At 57.5% G+C, this 13,349-nt stretch overlaps 1 protein-coding gene across 22 annotated transcripts in view; it reads left to right on the top strand.

Annotated features, from left to right (window-relative positions):
- Positions 1–8,420, top strand: part of FBRSL1 (fibrosin like 1) — an 84,362-nt gene extending 75,942 nt beyond the window's left edge. For 12 of the 22 annotated variants that reach the window (XM_024977639.2, XM_059876299.1, XM_024977643.2 and 9 more), the window contains 6 exons: positions 133–204; positions 1,750–1,879; positions 4,144–4,221; positions 4,384–4,467; positions 4,645–4,852; positions 6,319–8,420. In XM_024977639.2, the coding sequence (XP_024833407.1) occupies positions 133–204; positions 1,750–1,879; positions 4,144–4,221; positions 4,384–4,467; positions 4,645–4,852; positions 6,319–7,147 (1,401 nt within the window). In that variant the 3' untranslated portion in view covers positions 7,148–8,420. The remainder of the gene's footprint in view (positions 1–132; positions 205–1,749; positions 1,880–4,143; positions 4,222–4,383; positions 4,468–4,644; positions 4,853–6,318) is intronic. The other 10 variants (XM_024977653.2, XM_024977647.2, XM_024977645.2 and 7 more) reach the window with 2 other exon arrangements.
- Positions 8,421–13,349: the final 4,929 nt, after the last annotated feature.

Genomic DNA, 13,349 nt, shown 5'->3' with positions numbered 1-13,349 from the left:
CTTCCGGGAGGGTCTGAGGCCAGGGAGGACTCTCTTGGGTGGCACAGGGGTGCCCTGTGACAGCAGGGATCTGGGGGTGGGGAGTGAGGAGACGGTTCTGGCCGCGAGGCTGAGCCCATCCCCCCGTCGCAGAAGCCGGGGAAGTGGTGCGCTGTGCACGTGCAGATCGCCTGGCAGATCTACCACCATCAGCAGAAGATAAAGGTGAGCTGGACTGCTCGTCCTGCCAGCCAGGCCTGCGGCTCAGAGAGCGCCCTTCTTGGGCCAGGCCCTCCCCAGCGTCCACACGTGTGCGCATGTGCCCCTCGCCCCAGCGCTGGGCCGGGCCAGCAGGGGTCGGAGCTGGGGAGCAGGACAGAAGTGTATGGGGAGCTCAAAGTCACTTCCACCTGTCACCCGGGATGACCCAGGCAGGGTTAGAGAGGAGCTGACCCTGCGGGCCTCCCTGCTGTCAGTCAAGCCCTCCAAGGGGGCCTTTGGCCTGGTCCCCCCTTCCCCCCAAGTGTTTATTAAGTGTCTGCTGTGGGCCATGGACAAAGATGAACCTAAGTGCTCACGGAGCCTGCATGCTCCTGGGGGGGGACAGGTGGTGAAGAGGAACCCAGCTTGAGGCCATCCTCCCCGCAGTGGGTGATGCCAGATGCCCTGGCTGAGCAATTCAGGGAAGAGGCAGCCCTGGGAATCCTGGGGACTTGCAGCCAGGGGCAGTGGGCTGGGGCGCTGAGGAAGGCCAGAAAGGGACCCCACACCCTGTATCACAGAAGAGTCTCCACACTTTTTGTGTGTCATCTCAGGTAACACATTACCCTTACTCAAGGTATTTTTAAATCATCACGCCATACTGCTACTGCTAAGTCACTTCAGTCGTGTCCGACTCTGCGACCCCATAGACAGCAGCCCACCAGGCTCCCCCGTCCCTGGGATTCTCCAGGCAAGAACACTGGAGTGGGTTGCCATTTCCTTCTCCAGTGCATGAAAGTGAAAAGTGAAAGTGAAGTTGCTTAGTCATGTCCAACTCTTAGCGACCCCATGGACTACAGCCCACCAGGCTCCTCCGCCCATGGGATTTTCCAGGCAAGAGTACTGGAGTGGGGTGCCATTGCCTTCTCCGTATCACGCCCTGAGTGGGTTACAAAGGACAAGTCACAGAAAGGGATTTATGATGGATTAACAGGCAGACACCCAGGCAGGGTGCCTGGAAGGTGCAGTGGAGGAGGCAGGGTGGGGGGCAACCCTCTGTTGTCACCACAGCAGGAAGAACTAGGACGGACTCGGCCCACCCCGTGCCTCCCGTGGCCCTATGACCCAGGGACTGGCATCTTAGTTTTATTTAATACATTTAAATTTTAATACTCATGGTAAACTTAGCCATTAGAAAACTGGAAAGACTCGGGTATGCGCATGTACTTTTCCAACTCAACTTTACAAAATCTAAACAGTACTTCTAATGAAAATGTAGCATCCAAATTGAGATGAGTTTTAAGTGTAAAACACCAGCTTTCAAAGACCATATAAACAGGAGCGAAACGCCGCAATCGGGAACCCTCTATATCGACCGCACGTGACGACGTTTCGGTTACCCCACATCGCTGACACATGGTCAGGATGACTCTTACCTGTCTCTCCGCCCACTGAGCGAGGCCAGCGGAGCAGGGGGCATCACACCTTGTTGTCCAGCTCATCGGCAGCCTGGTGGCGAGCAGGACAGAGGCCCGGCCTCCGGCCCCTATACACGCTCTGTCCCGGCAGATGCAGCTGGAGCCCCACAAGCTGGACGTGGGCACCAAGCTGGACTTGTTCAGCAGACCCCCTGCCCCGGGTGTGTTCGCCGGATTCCACTACCCACAGGACCTGGCCCGGCCCCTCTTCTCCAGCTCGGGTAAGGCGGCCTGGCCCAGGGGAGCTGGCGGCCCCTGCCAGCGTGCAGGCCTGGGGATGGCCCAGCAGACGCGGTCTCGCCTTTCTCCTCTGGCTGGTGTGGGCTCAGGAGGGCTCCGGCTGCTTGGGCGGCGCTTTTGTTTCTCCAGCTGTAGCAGGTGGGGTCTGGCAGTCCTGCCTGCCTCAGGCTTCTCCCTCGCCCCCTGGAGGTGTCCCCACAGCTGACCTGACCCCACCCATGCTCTGGCCCGTGTTCGGCTGTTGTCCGAATGGTGGGAACCTGCTCCAGAGCCTCTGTCCCGTGTTCACCTCCGCCAGCAGCCACACCACAGCCTCACTGTGTTGGGTCCCTAGGACTATCCCTAGGCTTGCGGCACTCCCAGGACTCAGCCTACGTCTCACACACCCCCAGCCGTATGCCTTGCAGCCAAGGGACACGCATCTGTCGGCAAGGAAGGGGAGGAGGGTGGAAGTCGGGTGTCTCCTGAGCACTGCCTGAGGAGCCCCAGGATGCACTTTATTCCCCGGAAAGGAGCCCTGACAACAGGGCAAGAGGCTGTCTCCCAAGGAAGCTTGTGGGGACCCAGCGCCCCGGCTTCTTACCGGGGGCCAGTCATGTAGGCACCTGTGTGTGCCTGGACCAAAACCCAGGCTCCCGGAAGGAAAGCGAGTGCTCAGCACAAACCACACTGTTTGCACAAACAATCTGAGCACATGTGAGTGAGGTATTCCTATCAGAGGAAGGTGAGGAACCTCCTGAAACCCAGGTTCCCAGATGCCGACGCAGGGCAACCATGCAGCAGTCCTCAGGTTGATGGTCTGGAGCCCACAGGGCTGCTGCTGCCTCTTCCCCAGCTGTCAGGCCCTTGAAGGATGTCACCTCCTCAGAGGACCTTCCCTGACCACTCTGTACATCCACCCCGCTCACACCCTGCCGCAAGCTCATGCTCGCTCACCCCCACCCGCTGTCAGTCTGTGCAGGCAGCCCGTTAGCGCACCGGTGTGATGGGATCATGCCGGCTGGCCTGTGAGCTGGCCGGCTCTTCCCAGCCCCCACTCCACCACCCTCATGGCCTCCAGTCCCCAGCCAGGGCAGAGGCATCTCCCAGGTGTCTGGTCCCTCAGAAAGCAGAGCGCCTCCCATCTGGGCCTCAGCCCTGGCAGCCAGCAGACTTCTTAGGCCTTATCCTACAGACTGTGGCCTGGGCCCCCCATGCTTCCCTCCACCCACGGCCTCATCCTGCTGTGCGTCCACTTGCCCCAGCACATGCCCCACCTAGACCAGGGCCCTGCTGTCCCTGCCTGACGCCTGGTCGCCCACCCCCCCATCTGGTGTGAGTGTTTCTTCCATCTGTGTGCATGTTGCCATCCTCTTTCCCAGGGAGTATCAGCTCGTTGGCCTTTTCTTGAGGTGTAGCTTTTTAAGGCAGCACGTTTCCCTGACTGCCCTCCAAGTGCTCTTATAGCATCCTTTTCAGCACTGGGACCAGCTGTTTCCTAACTTCTGGTTCGATCTCTTCTTAAGGTCACTTAGAAATGAGATCACGTTTCTAGGTGGAAGCTCTCTGGGAACTAAACCTGTGTTTGTCTGGGTGGAGGAGCCCACCTGTGACGCCCACGGCAGGCAGACGGAGCACTCCATTGTTAGGGTCCCCTAACAGGTGGAGGGAGCTGGAGAGACAGGAGGGGGCGCTCCTCTCACAGGTCTCACCAGAAATTCGCCTCTAGACAGAAGGTGGGACACCCTAAGCAGCAGGGTCTGCCCTTGACCCAGCAGCCCCTTCTCGGAACCAGGCCCACTTGGCTGCCCTCCAGATTCGGTTCTGGAGGCGTTGGGGGAGCGGGGCTGATTCCACACTGATGCTTGTGGGCTGTGGCCAGCAGCCAGGGGACACCACCGGAGGGGCTGCCATCTTCAGGCCATTGTTCGTCTGGACCAAGCTACACCCACTGTCAAACGACCAGGATTGTTTGTTAGCTCTGGTCAGGACCTCGGAGGGTAGCTGGCTGCGGGAGTAGCCCCTCAAGGCTCAACCTCAGGCCTTCTCTCTGCCCTTCTCCGCTGGGGGCTCACTACTATCAGCACCTTCCTCCCTGCTCCCCTGCGTCGTGGCCTTCCAGATTCAGGGAGATGAAAGCCTATCTCCCAGCTGGTCCTGAGTTTGGATGGGGAGGTGGAGCAGCCAGGGTGCACCACCCTGGGAAGGAGGCACAGATGGAGCCCCAGGTGCACCCACGCCTCCAACAGTCTTCCCCCCTCTCCAGGTGCCACCCATCCCGCCGCCAACCCATTCGGACCCTCAGCGCATCCTGGCAGCTTCCTGCCCACTGGTCACTTGACAGGTAGGTGTCCCTGAGGTCTGTGCAGTCTGGCTGGCCTGTGCTGACCCCCAAGAACCAGGGCACCCTCAGATTGTGCAGGTGGTACCTGCCAGGTTCTGGAGCCTCGGGGTAGGGGAGGGCTTGGTGCACACAGAAATTCCTGAGTGCTTGTTGCACCCACAGACCCTTTCAGCAGATCAAGCACCTTCGGGGGCCTGGGGAGCCTGGGCAGCAACGCCTTCGGAGGCCTTGGCAGCCACGCGCTGAGTGAGTGACCCCGCCGCCTTCTCTCCCTTCACACGGGCACGGGCGTGCATCAGGGCTACAGGGACACCGGGCGGACTGTTGCCCCTCGTCTCCTCAGGGTCTGGGGTTGGGCATCTCCCTGTGTGTGCTCCTCCCTGGCCCCCTGGCCTCACCCTCTGCTGCCAACCCCTTCCCCAGCTCCCGGCGGCGGCAGCATCTTTGCCCCCAAGGAGGGCCCCACACTGCATGGCCTGCCCAGCCCCCACGAGGCCTGGAACCGGCTGCACCGAGCGCCACCCTCCTTCCCCACGCCACCCCCGTGGCCCAAGCCTTTAGATGCCGAGCGGGTCTCAGCCCTGACCAACCACAACCGAGAGCTGGACAAGGGCAAGGAGGAGCGGGACCGGTGAGTTGGGGCCCCTCCACTTACCCGTTCTGCCAGCTCCCTGCCGCCCCAACTTTGGCCCCCACCCAGCACCTGCAGCCCCAAGCCACCTCTCCTGAACCCAAGGGGGCAAACTGAAATCTTCTGTGGGAGGACGCGAAGACTGCGTCTTTGGGGTAGGAAAGACCAGGGGAGGGGAACCCCCGAGTCCACATACTCTCCACCTTGTTGCCACAGAAGACTCTTGCTGGGGCACGATCTGGGCAGGTACCATCCAGGATAAGGGTTACTTCCACCAAGGCCCTGGCAGGGATGGTGGGCTTTTGGACCATGGTAGGTCTAGAGGTAGCTCAGACCTGCAGGGCAGTGCCGGAGGGGGGCTGCTGAACCACCAGAGGGTGCCAGGTCTGGGAGGTAGACCTGTGGGGAGCCCTTGAGCTGGAGAATGGGGGCTGAGGTTGTGTGTTCCCCCTCCTCACCCCACGGGCAGCAGAGCTAGGCCAGGGCAGGGCAGGAGGGAGCCTGCATTAACGGGAGCAGCAGAGTCCGGGACTTGGTTCTGGAGGAGTCATGGGCCAGCCATGCAGACAGGAGCAGGGGAAGGCTCCCTGGCCAGCCCTTCCGGCCAGGTCTGGGCATTGCTGCAAGCTAGGTGTTGGGCAGAGCCTGAGAGGACAGTGAGGGAGGGGGTGACCTAGAAGATGAGGGGGACATTTGTCACAGGCCCCAGGAAGGGTGCCGGGGAGCACCCCAGGGCCTGCACACATCCTACAACCATCACTGTCACCGCAGAGGGTCAGGAGCCCAGGGAACTGCAGCCCCCCGCAGGGACATCAGGGTCAAGAGGGCGGGCTGCAAGTGCAGTAAGGGTAGCCCGGTGCAGCAGTGAGGTTGGGGGGACCTGGGCACCTGATGTGCTCAAGCTCAGCTGCCCTCCCAGCCCCACATCAGGGTGGAGGTCATGCCCCCCTTGCTCCCAGCCTCAGGGCCAAAGGGCTAAAACGTCCAGAGTGGCACCTCATGGGTGAGAACCAGACTGGGATGGGGTGGGTGGAACTCTGGTGAGCCCCAGCTGGGCCACACACACCCACCAGAAGGGGATTTCAGAACCCCATCCCTCCAGATCAGTGGATCAGTGGGTCTGAGGCGGGTGGAACTTCCCAGAGTTTTCTGGGTTCTGGTGAAGTCTGTGCTTCTGTTGCAAAGTTGGGCTCCAGAGTTGCCCCTGTGGGGGAGGCAGGTATGGGGATGCCCTTGTGGGTGTGTGGGTTATGATCACCATGTGTGTGTTGATGGGTGCCACTAGCAGTGATTGCACAGGAACCTAGCGTGCAATCACACGTGGACACACACCCACACACACAAGGACCCTGAGGTCACTTCAGTGGACGGTGATGGTGCCACATTAGGGGGGAACTTGGTGGCAGAGGAACTCGCAGGGTGTCCCGTCAGGCTGAGCGGGGGTGTGTGTGTGTTGTCGCTCCCAGGGACCTCCTGGAAAAGACACGCCTGCTGAGCCGGGCCTCTCCAGCGGCGCCCGTGGGCCACCCAGGCAGTGGCCTCGTGCTCCGGGGCCAGGGCGATCCGGGCCGGCCCGGGATCCCCGCCGAACGCGAGGCTGAGCTCCGCATCAAGGAGAGCCGCTCCCCGGCCAGGGAGGATGGCCCCAAGCCCAGCAAGATGGCCCTGGGGGAGGGCCTGCGCCTGGCCGGTCTCCTGGGCCGCGAGCCTGGGAAGCCGCAAGAGTCGCTGGCCGAGCAGCCCCAGAGCGACGTGAAGGTCAAGGAGGAGCGCGGTGAGGATGGCGACGTGCCCCCACAGCCTGGCCCGGGCCCCGCGGGCCGCGAGCGCCCGGCCTTCGCGTGGGAGCCGCCGCGCGACGCCTACCGCGGCCCGGAGCTGCCCCGCCGCGCCCCGCCGGGACCGGGCCCCGCCGCCCTCCTCGAGCCGCCCGAGCGCCCCTACCGGGACCGCGAACCGCACGACTACAGCCCCGAGCGCCTGCGGGAGGCGCGCCGCGACGAGCTAGAGCGCGCCCGGGCCGCGCACCTGGACGGCGCGACGCTGCTGCCGGCGCTGGGCGCCCTGCACTACCCGCGCCTCGCGCCCGCCGCGCTGCACAACAGTCTCCTGGCGCGGACCCCGCCCACTGCCGCTGCCGCGCTCGGCGCGCCGCCGCCGCTGGTGGCCGCAGGCGGGCCCCCCACGCCCCCGGGGCAGCCGCGGAGCAGGACTACGCCGCTGGGGGCCCGCGCGCCGGGCGAGGCCCGCGACTACTCCCCGTCCCGCAACCCCCAGGAGGTGGAGGCGCGGTAGTGGCCGCGGGCCCACTCCCACCGCGCGTGCGGGTCCCCTCCAGGAACGCACTGCTGTCCACTTTTCTAAACGTCCGTTTCTAGAACCTAAGCACAGTTCCATCGGCCCTGGGGTGGCGACGCTCACTTTTCCACTCGCAGCGTCGGGGGTGTCACACACAGCTTTTCTGGGGGTGATCTTTTGTTTTCCGAGCTTGAGATTAGGCTACTGGAAAAAAAAAAAATTCAAGTTTGTACCTTTTTTCCCACAGGTGAGAAGCATTTTTAATAGATTTGTATTTTTTTCAACTTTGTGCTCTTTAGACACTTAAGAGAAACGAAAGACACTTTTGCTTTTTTACTTTTAGTTTGGTTTTGCAATTTAATGGCCTCAGATCTGTCTCCAGAGCCCCTGGGGTTTTTTTTGTCTTATTTATGGTGGAAAAAAACGGTCATTTTGTCCAATGCACTGTGAGGCCCCCACTCAGGCCTGGCCCTGACCCTCCCTTGGTACTTGGAACCGAAGTTACAGATATATATTAAGATAATAATGTACAAAGCTTTTTTTGCCTTATTATGCAGAAGTGTAAAAGGGTTTCTTTTTCGGTTTGTTTTTTTTAAAAGAAAAATGAAACTGTAAATAGTCTGTTAATATAAATATATGATGTTATTAAATTCTTAACCTAGGTAGACTTTATAAAAACAGTTTCTAGAAATTTCTCTGGTTGGTTGTTTAAGGTGGTCACAACAACCCACCCGCTGTCAGTTGGAACTGCCCTCAGACGTTTAATGGCAGCAACATCCTTCAACTATGCAAGCGCTTGAGCGGCCAGGCCGCTGGGGGACTGCGGAGTGGCCCTGGGATGTGCGTGCACCTCGGGCTGGTTGTGCGGTGGCCTGGGGATCCACCCCAGATGAGTAGGGATTGGGAGGTAAAGAGGCTCAAGGCTGATCACAAAAGAAATAACCTGTGTTTCTTCTCCACGGAGGCCATCAGAAGACATCGGTCTCATGTTCTCCCACCGTCCAGGGCTTTGGCATGATTTCCTTTCGGTTTCAGTCTTACTTTCATAACCCCATGATGTCACTGTACCCTCTTGTCAGTATCCCTTCTTTCCTGACGTCCACACCTGTGTCCTGAGCGTTGGAGCCTCGGTTTGGCCATCCTTGGCTGTTTGCTTTATTCCGTTCTGTATTTTCAACCCCATGTTTTCACGGTAGACCCCGGTTATTTTAAACAGTCTGTTCTCACATCAACCAATGAAGGTAAATACAGCCTTGATTTTGGATGAAAAGGTGGTTGAGTGTTTTGTGGGGCTTTGTGGCAGGTGGGGATCATGTACCTGCCCTCAGTTCCTTCCGCCAGCCCCTGGCTCCCACCCACCAGGGCTGCCCTGCCTGCCCTGGGCTTGCTCCCCCAAGTGGTTCCCTCTGCCAAGGCTCCTCCCTCTGGCCTTTGCTGGCATCTCCATCTTGCCTTCAACTGCTGTGGTCCCACAGTCCCCACCCTGTCACTTGCTGCATCATCCCTGCCCCGAACTTGTTCTCTGGGTTGTTTTTCTCTGTGCACTGGGGGTCAGGGTGCATGTCCTCGGGAGGGCTGGCCTCGCCCCCTGCTACCCTAGCAGAGCAGGTAACCATTGTTGGAGAGGGGAGATCTCCGCAAGGAAGGGCGCAGGGGCAGAGCTGCTGCCCTGACCTGCTGGAGGAAACAGGCGTGGGGGTGCCCGCCCTGCAGTGGGGACCTCAGCTGCTTGTGCTTAGCACTCGGCCTATACCCCTACCCTGGCATGGTTTGGAAATGGGGCCTTGGCATTGTAGTCTAGTTGGATTGGCTTCCTAGGGTAAGAAGCCTGGCTCAGAACTGCCTGGAGCCTAAGCCCATTGGAGTCCCCATGGAGAGCTGGGGGTGCCCTTCAACCCCAGGGAGATGCTCCTGGTCACTTGCAGCCAAAGCACCCTCCAGGGCCTTCTCCACAGGAGTTTGGTTCCCAGGCACTAGCCCCAGCCGACCGGAGTGCCTCTCTCCTGCACGTCTTGGTTTTCCTTTGTCTCATTGGTAGCCTCCACAGCAGAGCGTCAGGAGCGACCTGTCACCGTGCTCTGCTGACGGACCTTGGGAGGCTGGTGACCACACTCACCCTGGGCCACAGCCACAGTGCTGCAGGGTCCCTGTGGAGCAGACACTGAGAAGCAGAGGCCCAGCCAGCTCGGCATTGAAGGCCCTGGGGCCCCAGCTGTAGGTGTAGCTGGAGGATGGATGCCATTCAGGGACTGCCCTTGACTGAGACCACTTGGGAGTCCAGGGATATCACATGAAGGGATTAAATATTTGAGTTACAGCCAAATGACACAGTCTGCATTGAACCACAGGGACACGGGGAGTAGGCCTGTGCTGCTTGTCTGGTTTCGGAGGAGGGCCCCTGGCAGCACGTCGCCTGCAGGGTAGGGTTGGTATCTGCCCTGGGGCAGGCCGTCCCTAAGGCACCTCGTTTTCAAGAGGTCATGTTCTCTTATGGAGTGTCTTCCCAAAGGGCATGATTTTTCATGGAACAAAATCACTAGTGGAATTCTTCCCACTGGGGGGCGCCCTCCATGCTGGCACATTTCTGAACAACCGTAACCTACAGTAAGTGGCCCATAGGGACTGTGGTCTGTCAGGCGGCACCAGCCTCCAGGAACCCGCAGTCCACACTGGAGCGCCATCTCCAGGAAACGTCTATGAAGTTAAATGACTGTCAAATGTTTCAATAAAAGCATTGAAAGAATTTGTAAAATCCCCTAGAAAGTAAAACAAAAAGATAGTGAGTTGAAAATGTGAGAAAAGCTGAACAACCTCCCAGGATGTCCATCCTCCAATTAATAGAATTTAGGGAAGAATAAAAGCTAAGTGGAGTGCGACATCTTAGAGTAGCAATTTTAAAACATCCCGGTCAAATACCAGCCAAAAAAGAAGACATTTCAGGCATGCGAGGATTCAAACATACATTCATTCACTGCATCTTTTCTTTGGGAGCTGCTGGAGGAGATACTGCGGTAAAATAAGGGTGTAAACCAAGAGAAACGGGGTGCTGAGGAGGACGCCCTTAGGACCCAGGAAGGAGGCCTTGGGGGAGGTGGTCGCCGCCAGTCTTGCAGGTTTTCTCCATGTGAACTTCAGAGTTAGCTTCTCAAATTCTACTAGTTTTGTCCTCTGGCCATTATATTGGGATAGCATTGGATTTATAGATAAATTTGGGAGGAACTGACACCTTTTCAATGTTGATCCTTCCTGGTCCATCACAGAACTCTCACTAATGTACTTGTTTCCTTTTCTCTCACTTGGTAAAGGTTTTAATTCCCTTCAGCTGTCTCACAGCTTATGTGTATTGCTAGGTGTCTTATGCTTTCAGTGGGCTTCCCTGGTAGCTCAGTTGGTAAAGAATCCGCCTGCAGTGCAAGAGACCCCAGTTTGATTCCTGGGTTGGGAAGATCTGCTGGTGAAGGAATAGGCTACCCGTTCCAGTATTCTTGGGCTTCCCTTATGGCTCAGATGGTAAAGAATCCACCTGCAATGCGGGAGACTTGGGTTTGATCCCTGGGTTGGGAAGATTCCCCTGGAGAAGGGAAAGGCTACCCTTTCCCTTCCCAGGTCAGAATACAGAATACTCCTGTATTCTGGCCTGGAGAATTCCATGGACTGTATAGTCCATGGGGTCGCAAAGAGTCAGACACAACTGAGCAACTTTCACTTCACTTCTGCTTTCAGTAAAGCTGTGTGTCCTTGTTGGTTATGACAGCTGTGCAGAAGAGCTCCTGGATCGCTTATCTGCCGTGTATCTGATCCCTTCCTGTGGCGTCAGTGCTGGTTACCAAGGGTAACCAGGCAGGAGGACTGTACCACTGGCCTTTTGTGGGCGGGTGGGGCTGGGGGACTCACCCTGGTCAGTGGTCATCCATGGAAGGGCCATAAACTGCTTCTGAGCAGGGGGGCATCTGATTGCTGGTGTGGCACCCCCAGGGCCTCAGAACTAGGACTGCTCCCAAGGGGGCTGCTCTGTGGGCCTGGCTTTTGGTGGAGGGGCACAGACCAGAGCCCTGAGACCTGAGGCTGTCACCAAAGCAGCACAACCTGACCTCTGTGGGCTAAGGTGCTGACCGAACCCTCCTACCAGTTCCAGCAGTCTTTCTGTTGATTCTCTTACTCTCCAGGTAGACTGGGGGGTCAACTCCAAGAAGCAACAGTCTGGCTGTCCTTCAGCATTTCTCACTGACCCCTTGGGCTGCCCCTGAGCTGGGACTTCCCAGAGGATGCCCACTGTTCAGCATGATACATGCTGTACAAATACAGCGGGGAGTTTGATGTTCAGTTGCCAGGTTTTCATCTTGGTTAGCTCACTTTTTAATTTTTAAATGAGACACAGGTCTCATTATTCTCCTTGAGTCCACTCATGTCACACATCACACAAGCAGCTGTCCTAACACTGAACCACCTCTGTGCTGATGTGCTTGAGTTCTTGTGGAAAGGCCAAGTCTAACCATGCAAACCCATGCTCTCCTGCATGACCATCGCTGCCTTGAGTCAGGCCCTCTTAGTTTTTTTTTCTTTTTCAATATGCAATTTTAATTTGTTTTATTTATAATTTTTTTTAATTGCAATGGGTCTCCTTTGCTGCTCTAGTTGCGGCGAGTGGGAGCTACTCTGGTTCTGGTGTGCAGGTTTCTCATCGTGGTGGCTTCTTGTTGCAGAGCACAGGCTCTAGGCTCTTGGGCTTCAATCAGTACTTGTGACACGTGGGCTCCGCAGTTGCAGCTCCTGGGCTCTAGAGCACAGGCTCAATAGTTGTGGCACTGGGGCTTTGTTACTCCACAGCATGTGGGATCTTCCTAGACCAGGGATCGAACCCGTCTCCCCTGCAGTGGCAGGCGGATTCTTATCCACTGCACCACCGGGGAAGTCCAGGCACTCTTAGTTTTAAAGTGATTTTGTAAGTTGCACCCTTGACCACTTTTAACCCAACAGCTCTTTGGTGACCAAATTTTATTCTACTTCCCTGAGTCCTGACGGGGGAAAGTTGAGACGCAGTTTCCTGTGCCTCTGTGGCTATTTAACATGTTGCCTGGCAACCTTGCCAACATCTTTCTGAGGATGTCCTGTTTGTCTGTGACCACATCTGTCCCCCCAGGAGGTCCCGGCAAGTCTGCTCCTGGCCAGGACACTGACCCTTTCCGATCTTCAGCATTACTCTGTGGTTTTACAGACAATTTGGGCAATTTTTATCTTTGTGAGGGCTTTCTTGGTGGCTCAGATGGTAGAGAATCTGCCTGCAATGCAGGAGACCTGGGTTCGATCCTTGGGTTGGGACGATCCTCTGGAGAAGGAAATGGCAATCCACTCCAGTATTCTTGCCTGGAGAATTCCATGGACAGAGAATTCCATGCAGGGCTATAATCCATGGGGTTGCAAAGAGTAGGACACGACTGAGCGACTAACATTTCATTTAGTCTTCCTGGGAATGGATCTGCTCTCTGAGGAACGTGGGCACCTCAGTGTGCAGTCCACACCACACACTTCTTACCTTCTTTCAAACTCTTTCCTCTGAGACTCTGTCACCTTTCACACTCTTCAGGCTCGTTGGTGTTTCCCCTTTTGTCAGTCAGACTCTCAGAGTTTTGTCTATTGTATTATATTTTGCAAAATCCAAACCTCTGGGTCTTCTCTCCCTCCCACGCCCTTCGCCCAGGGGTGCCCTGGGATGTATCATTCCCCTCCCCCGCCTGCCCCCCAGCAAACCTCCCACAGGGCCCACACTTACTGGAGGCTCTAATTGCCACATTCATCACTTGGTATAAATACCACAGAGCACCCGCTTTCTCTCCACCATGTTATTGAAGCCACAAAGTACTTCCAGGGGTGTGGTTGCCCCCAAGCCTCGGAACCTCAGAGATTAACCGCCTAGAGACGATCTAAAAACCCTACCCTGAGGAAGCGGCCGAGCCCAGAATCCTGCTCCGGCGCCGCCGAGCACCGCCCGTCTCAACCGCCCGGCCCCGTAAATGAAAAAAAAAAAAAAACCCTACCCTGGGGAACTAACACCTTTTGTTATTTCTTATCAGAGTTTGTGGGGAGGCCACATGGAGTAAGTCTGTCCAGCGATGGCCACCAACCTCACCTGTGCCTGTCCCCATGCACGCAGCAGGAGTCAGGGCAGCCCTCCCCTGACCATCTCCCCCATCGTGGCTCC

Source organism: Bos taurus, chromosome 17, assembly GCF_002263795.3.
Source record: "Bos taurus isolate L1 Dominette 01449 registration number 42190680 breed Hereford chromosome 17, ARS-UCD2.0, whole genome shotgun sequence".
Lineage (NCBI taxonomy): Eukaryota > Metazoa > Chordata > Mammalia > Artiodactyla > Bovidae > Bos > Bos taurus.
The sequence above is the reverse complement of the archived record's forward strand: the minus strand, read 5'-3'. Positions and strand labels throughout refer to the sequence as shown.